The sequence below is a fragment of the Gekko japonicus genome, unplaced genomic scaffold (assembly GCF_001447785.1).
Source record: "Gekko japonicus isolate JY-2015 unplaced genomic scaffold, Gekko_japonicus_V1.1 scaffold4210, whole genome shotgun sequence".
Taxonomy (NCBI): domain Eukaryota; kingdom Metazoa; phylum Chordata; class Lepidosauria; order Squamata; family Gekkonidae; genus Gekko; species Gekko japonicus.
Window position 1 is genome coordinate 54,848 of NW_015169914.1, and position 7,967 is coordinate 62,814.

A 7,967-nucleotide genomic window follows, 5' to 3' on the forward strand; every position below is an offset into this window, starting at 1 on the left:
CACAGGGGACAGAAATGAAGTAAAGCAAAAAAACCCCTGAAAAATCGTACCCGATGAGTGCTTGTGAATGGCTCTACGCGGAGGGAAGTCTCGAGTGGAGTGCCGCAGGGCTCGGTCCTGGGCCCGGTGTTGTTCAGTGTTTTTATAAATGACCTGGAGGAAGACATAGAGGAGATGCTTATCAGATTTGCAGATGACACGAAGCTGGGTGGGATTGCTAATTCTGAAGAAGACAGAGTCGGGATTCAAAATGATCTAGATAGGCTGGAGCAGTGGGCTGAGACAAATAAAACGAATTTCAATAGAGGTAAGTGCAAAGTCCTACACTTAGGTACAAAAGATCAAAGGCACAGATATAGAATGGGAGGGACTTGGCTTGACAGCAGCACCTGTGAAAGGGACCTGGGTGTTCTGGTTGATCACAAGCTAAACATGAGCCTGCAGTGCGATGGGACTGCGAAGAAAGTGAATGCAATCTTAGGATGCATTAACAGAAGCCTTGTGTCCAGATCACAGGAGGTGGTAGTTCCGCTCTATTCTGCTATGGTCAGGCCTCACCTGGAGTCCTGTGTCCCGTTTTGGGCACCATATTTTAGGAAGGATGTTGACAAGCTCAAGCGTGTCCAGAAGAGGGCAACCAGGATGGTGAGAGGGTTGGGACCCAAGTCTTAGGAGGAAAGGCTGAAAGAGTTGGGTATGTTTCGCCTGCGAAAGAGAAGGCTTAGAGGGGACATGATTGCAGTTTTCAAGTATCTGAAGGGCTGTCATGTAGAAGACGGAGCGGATCTATTCTCTCTTGCTCTGGATTGCAAGACGAGATCTAATGGGTGGAAATTACAAGGGAGTCGTTACTGGCTGAATATCAGGAGAACCTAACTTTAAGAGTGGTTGAGAAGTGGGACAGTTTGCCTCAGGAGGTGGTGGAGGCTCCTTCGCTTGACGTTTTCAAGGAGAGGATGGATGACCATTTTTCGGGTATGTCGTAGGGCTATCTTTCGGCCATGCTTCCGCAGAGTGCAGGGGGTTGGACTAGATGACCTGCAAGGACCCTTCCAGCAAGGACCCTTCCAGCTCTTAACATTGTGTGATTCTATGATTCTAAATGTGAAATCTTGGACTCAAGATTCCTCCCCGAATCACAAGGGGCAGAAGGAAGAGATAATCTTTTTCATCCCACAGGTGGGTGTGCCAGGAACACTCCCCATGTTACGACATCTTGCCCAGAGATATGTTGGCTCCTGAATATTTCTTTGTGATCAGAGTGACAAACAGGTAATGGTTGTGGTGGTGGGAGGATTGGGATGGACGGGAGTATCTGAACATCTACACCGAGCAACCAGAAGCTGGAATTCTGTCCTTGGAATAAACCAAGTGAGGAAATGTCATGATTCCCCCCTTCCTGCTTTTAATTCTTCGCCACAGTTGGTTGCAGGGTACACGGCTTCACTTACTCTTTTGCACCTTAACGTGTATTCTGCACCCACCCAAAGTCCGGAAAGTCAGGCAGAAGCAGCACATCGTGCAGTCTCAAAAAAAAAAAGAAAGTATTTTTGCTCCCTCTAGTGGTCAATATGGCATTGCTTTATGTCCGGCATATAAACCCGCTGTTTAAATCTGCAGGGAGATATGCCGGACATAAAGCCACGTAATATCAAATCTACCACTAGAGGGAGCAAAAGTCATGTGGAACAGACACCCTTCCCTCCACCACCACCCCGAAGCAACAAGAACACGCAAGTGAGGGAAATGTAGAAAAGCCCCTAGCTGAAAACCGGATGCGGTTTTATTGCCTGTGTGAAATTGGTCGCAACTCCAAGTAACGTAGTCGTTTGGAAGTAAAATTCTGCTGAAACTGGAGGAGCTCATTTTATTTTTATTGTATTGATTTTTATCCCGCCCATCCGGCCTAGGTTGGCTCAGGGCGGCTGACAATGGAATAAAAGTTCTCATGATACATAAAGCGCAATTCATTGCACGAATACATTTCCTGATAAACAAAATACAGCAATATAAAAACAGGGTTAAAATCAAACATAGTATTAAAGTGCTAGCACATTCCAGTTTTCTTGCTTTAATTCCATTGGTCTGCTTCAGATAGGGGAGGCTAGGACAGGCAGTAGTTACAGGGACCAGCGGCTCGGGGCATCCACCATAGTTGTCTGTTGTTGTTATTGATAATGGCACCAATAGTTGTGCTGGTAGTGGTGGTAGTGGTAGTAAACTAGTTTGGGAGTGTGGCTTCTTATAACCTTGACAAGCCAAAAAAGACTGGGTGTGGCATATAGCCTTGACAAGCCAAAAAAGGCGGGGGGGGGCAAGTGATAAACACCCAGAGAGGGTGGAATTGGGGGGGGGGAGTAAAGCGGCAGCCCAGAGCTCAGAAAAGGTAAGGCTGAGGTGGTCCAGGAAAGGTGTTGTGGATGAAAGAGGATTTGAAGAAGGGGAGAGGGGTAGGTATGGTTAGCACACAGCAGCCCTTCTGGTTCTCCAGCTGCAAGTGTGGAAAGCTCTCTGTCCGAGGGGTGCCAGAGGGGTGCTTCTGATTGTCTGTAGGTGTACAGTTTGCCAGTTTGGTGTAGTGGTTAAGTGCGCGGACTCTAATCTGGGAGAACCTACCTCACAGGGTGTCTGTTGTGGGGATGGGAGAGGAAAGGAGTTTGTAAGCCGCTCTGAGACACCTTTGGGTAGTGAAGGGCAGGGTATAAATCCAATCTCTTCTTGTTCTTCTTCTTCTTCTTCTTCTACATTTTCTTCGACAGTCACATCCTGGGCCCGTAACCTACTGTGATTAGCACGCTGCTAACCCTATCACTCCGGAGGGGAGGAGTGGCCTCGATCCCAGGATCTGCCAGTTTGGGGAGGAGCAGGGGGCGGCGAGGGCGGCATTTGGTTCAGCCTCACCTCCCAACTGCCCGCTGATCAAATAAACTGCCAGTGTGTGGGCTGAATAAAGAAGGGATGCAAGAGAGGAAAGGGCCGAGTGGCATGCCATCCCCATTCAACAGCCTCCTCTTTCGGCTTCCCCAGGGGGGTGGACCAAACCACCTACTGCGACTACGCCTTGGAGTTCGTCATCCACGTCCACGGCCTGCGCCTCAGCCCCACCCGGGCCATCTTCCTCATGAAGGTATGTGCAGCTGCACCTGGATCCTCGCGCCCCTTGGACCGCTGGGCTTGGCCCGTTGGCTGTGTTGCATCTGCCTGTTCCAAGCAGATTGACATGGCTGAACCCTGTGGCGGGAGAGTGGATTATGCCACCTGAGCCGCCGCTAAGAATTCCCTGTGAAAAACTCCGAGTGAGTTTTGTTGTTCTTACTGCTGCTTTAATACAAGTGCATTAGGGAGATGGGTTCCAGTCCAGCATTTCCCCCTGGTGTGTTGATTTTCTACTTGAAGGGAGCCGCTGGGTGGGAGATAACGTTAGAAAAACAGTGTCTCTCTCTCCAGGGGTGCTTGCCCTCTGAAACGGTACGTCCCACCCTACCGTCTTAGTCTCCCGCTGCCCATAACTCCAGGCTGAGCCCATAGGAGCACCGCTGCCCCACCTCTGCTCTTATGAGGTTGATTCTGAAGGGGCATTTTTCTTCCACCACCCCAGTCCGGCCTTGGCCAGCCACCCCGAGGTCCGTCTTTCTTCTGGACTGGAATCCACACCAGCCTTGCAAGTACCGCAGAGGTTCATTTGAACACATGAAGCTGCCCTATATTGAATCAGACACTGGTCCATCGAGGTCGATCTTGTCTACTCAGACTAGCAGTTGCTCTCCAGGGTGTCAGGCGGAGGTCTTTCACATCACCTCTTACCCGATACTTTTTAACTGGAGATGCCGGGGATTGAACCTGGGACCTTCTGTGTGCCAAGCAGAGGCTCTACCACTGAGCCACAGCCTCCCCTTATTTGTTGATCAACACCCTGTCCTTCTGATCAGTGGCAACTTGCATGCGCGCATCTGCCACTTGGTGAGTGGTGGTGACTTGCGTGCGTGAATGGCCTTTCTTGCCACCCCGAAAAGGGCCTTTTTCATGGTTGTGGTCTACTATGCAGTCCCACACGGGCCTGCCTGTGCGCAGTCCCACGTGTGCTTGCACAGAAGACACTTAACGAACAACAGTTACAAGTAAGTGCAGCTGTGTTTTCCGTTCTGCAAAGCCCGGTCTGCGCACTGATTCCTCTGGTGGAAACAGCACTTGGGGGGGGGGGCTGGCAGTAAAGGGGTGTGTCACATGCGGCTCCTGCTCTGCGCTCCTGTGCCCTGTTTGCAGGGTGAGCATCAGTGGCTTCAGGAAGAAGAAGAAGAGATTGGATTTATACCCCGCCCTTCACTACCCAATGGTGTCTCAGAGCGACTTACAAACTCCTTTCCCTTCCCCTCCCTATGACAGACACTCTGTGAGGTAGGCAGGGCTGAGAGAGCTCTTTTGAGGACTGCCCTTGAGAGAACAGCTCTGAGAGAACTTGTGACTGACCCAAGGTCACACCAGCAGCTGCAAGTGGAGCAGTGGGGAACCAAACCTGACTCAGCTTAGAGGGAACACTGCCTGTGAGCTAGGTGCAGCTGAGTGAGAAGAAGAAGAGAAGAGATTGGATTTATACCCCGCCCTTCACTGCCCAAAGGTTTCTCAGAGCGGCTTACAAACTCCTTTCCCTTCCCCTCCCCACAACAGACACCCTTTGAGGTAGGTGAGGCTGAGAGAGCTCTTGACAGAAACCGCTCAAGAACAGCTCTTGTCAGAACTACGGCTTGCCCAAGGTCATCCAGCCAGGTGCAAGTGGAGGAGTGGGGAAGCAAACCTGGTCCTCCCTGATTAGAATCCGCGCACTTAACCACCACACCAAACTGGCTTGGCCAAGGGCAGCTCTCCATCCTCCCCACCCCCTCCCGTTAGACACCCAGGCGAGAGAAGAGTTGCTTCAACAAACCGTTATTCCCTCAGTATCATACAAGGGTTTTTCGGGGCACTTCTCTCACTCCCTTTTCCCGACCACCTTTAGTTGCTCCCTTCCCCAGGCTCACGGCACGCCTCCCGCAGAGATGGGGCACATGCTCCGACCCCCTTCTTTGACCGCCGAACTCCTCTCCACAGCTGCTCTTAAAACTCCCCCTAACATGGGCCCGTCACCTGGAGTCCCTGGGCCGAGTCCTGGTCGCTCGCCCCATTCTCTACCCCTCACCAACCCAAAGGCACACCTTCCCCCAGCTTAACAGCTCTGGCCCCCCAGTAACCAACCTCATCCCAGCTGGTGCCCTTCTGGCCACACACCTGCAACAGGCCACACACCTGCAAACAGTTGGAGTTCCCTCCAAAGAATCCTGGGAAATGTAGTTCAGTAAGGGTGTTGAGAATTCTGTGGAACGGGGCCCTTGGGCTTTCTCTGAGAGCCAGTTTGGTGCAGTGGTTAAGTGCGTGGAGTCTAGTCTGGGAGAACCGGGTTTGATTCCCCCACTCCTCCACTTGCAGCTGCCGGATGACCTTGGGCAAGCCACAGTTCTGTCAGAGCTGTTCTCTCAAGGACAGTTCTGGAAAGAGCTCTCTCAGCCCCGCCTTCCTCACAGTGTGTCTGTTGTGGGGAGGGGGAAGGGAAAGGAGTTTATAAGCTGCTTTGAGACCCCTTTGGGTAGTGAAGGGCGGGGTATAAATCCAACCTCCTCCTCTCCTTCTTCTTCAGTGACACTGCTCCATCGGCCCCTTCAAGGCCCCCTGCCCATTTCCCTCCCCCCTTCACCAAAGGGTTTCCTCGGAAACAAGGGGTGATTCCGCACTAGACCTTAAATTTTGGTTCAACCCTGTCTCCAAACTTACATTCTGCACCACACTCCAGTTCACCCCTGTAATTATCTCGGGAAATTTTTTGTTTCCACATTACACTGAGGTCACCCCAGTTTCGCCCCACACTTGCCCCGGGATAAGCGGATGCTGTTCTAACCAGGGGTAAATGCAAGGTCTTGTCTTAACGAGTTGAACTCCGATAAAACCAGGGATGAGATCCAAGTGCAGAAAGGATCGATGTCTCAGATGCTGATCTGAGCCGAGGAGTTCCAAGTACCTGGACTGCCTTTTGTGGAACTGTTAACAAGTCATTTAAAAACACACACAGAGAGAGAGAGAGAGAGAGAGAAAGAGAGAGAGAGAGAGATGTGTCCTTTCTTTGTCTCTGGAGGTCTCCATGAGCTCTGTGGTCGGTATGGTCTTCCTGTACATGGCGATCTACATCTTGGGCCCCAGGGTCCGGGCCCTCTGGTCCAGAGTTGTCAGGAGGTTCGAGGAAGCAGTGGTTTTGCGGACCGGTGAGTGGCCGTTAGCCCCAAAGATACAACTAGCAGTGGGGGCTGGGGTGGGGTGGACAGGCAACGCTCCCGCTAAGCGGCGGAGTCTTGTGAGCAAAAATTCTGCTTTGTGAGCTACCGGCATTAAAGCTGCGAGCGAACGGCTCAGCCGCCGCATAAATTAATTTTCTCTGGATGGAGCCCTCCTTCCTGAGCGGAGACGAAAATCTGTGAGCCAGAACTGTGAGCTGGCTCACACTGACTCAGCTTAGAGGGACACACTGGTGACAGGCTAGCCAGGGGAAGGCCTTGGTCTCTCTGCCCTGTTCTTTGGCCCTCTGGACTCGACGGGCCCTTTGGTCTGCTGCCTCCAGAGGGGTCAGCCCTTGTCAAGGCTCGGGGTTTTGCCGTCTGATCCCGGAGGTGTAGGGCGGTCGCAGCCTCGTTCTGGGTCCGTCTAGCTCACTGCCTGCCCCTCAGCTTCCCGGAGCTCATGTCCGTGCTGAGAACTAGTCTGGAGTCGCATCCCCGGCTGGGAGGTGACCCAAGCGTTCTTCCTGTTTCCGTCACCATCTCTCCAGTGCAAACCTCGCCAGCGAAGCGAGCGAGCGACTGAGCGTAGCGATACCTGCCCAACGAGAGGGACGGAGTGTTAAGATTTTAAGGAGACTGTGCGTCTGAAGCGCACTCGCTCTGGATCCCTCTGATCACAGGTCTCCATGTCAAGGTCTGGAGTGACACGTGTTGGGACCCTTCCCCCAGAGACATGCCCCGTCTGCGTTTTGAGCTGTAGCTGCACCCGTCTGCGAACACCTTGGCCGTGGTGTGGTGGAGAACGGCAACAAGTGCAGGCGCGGTTTCTAGGCAAGGTTCCCCCCTCTGCTGAAGCGCTTTCTGGCCCAGGATCACCCTCTCGGAGCCCCTTCCTATGTCTACTCTAGAGTCAGCCCTTGAGGTTCTCTTAAGGCACTGCCGTGCCTTCCGGAACGTCTAACGCTAGCTGAATCGACCCACCGTGACATTCTCCTGCACAGTCCCCGTTAGAACGTGCAGGAGCTGAGCTAGAGGAGGGATTGCGCGGGGAAAATCTTCTAGTGGATCGGGCCCCTTGGATCGAGTGTGTCTCATTCCCACCTTCGTGGCACTCTGACGTTCACCGCTGCCATCTCGCTTTGACTCTGGGCTTGAGCAACGTTTGAAGATACAGGCGGGCATTCTTAATACAACGGTCTCCCTCCCTCCCCCCCTTTTCTTTTTGCATTTCCAGGGTCCAGCCTCACCTTCTCGTCTTCAGTGACCAGCCGAGGTTCCCAGAACTACCTCGCCACCTTGTCTGAGGTCAGCACTGTCAGTGGGGCACCACCTCAGCAGCAGCAGCAGCAGGAGAAGTAGCAAAACCCCCGTGCCCCGCCGGCTTCTTCTTCCATTCGCCATTTCCTCAACCAGGACCCATAATCCCCTGATGGCGGTGTGGCCGCTGTCTAAGCCCTGCAAGCAGTTCCTCCAGGCCCGTGGGTTCCGGAGGTAGGTGGCTTCGGAAGCAAGGCAAGCGACAGACAGGTTCTGGATCGCTTCCTTTGGCCGCCGGCGGACTGGCGGGCCTTTCCCGCAACTGAAACCATAAGCGTACCTGTTGTGTGGCTGTACCAAAGCAAGCGTTTGCCCCCCCCCCAAAATGCTTTCATAAGAAATAAAACTCTT

At 52.9% G+C, this 7,967-nt stretch overlaps 1 protein-coding gene across 1 annotated transcript in view; it reads left to right on the top strand.

Annotated features, from left to right (window-relative positions):
- Positions 1–7,967, top strand: part of LOC107115752 (cation channel sperm-associated protein subunit gamma-like) — a gene marked incomplete at its 5' end in the record, with an annotated part of 63,597 nt that overhangs the window by 54,166 nt on the left and 1,464 nt on the right. Inside the window, 4 exons of the mRNA XM_015417515.1 lie at positions 1,180–1,272; positions 3,028–3,127; positions 6,161–6,287; positions 7,534–7,604. Coding sequence (XP_015273001.1) covers positions 1,180–1,272; positions 3,028–3,127; positions 6,161–6,287; positions 7,534–7,604 — 391 coding nt within the window. The remainder of the gene's footprint in view (positions 1–1,179; positions 1,273–3,027; positions 3,128–6,160; positions 6,288–7,533; positions 7,605–7,967) is intronic.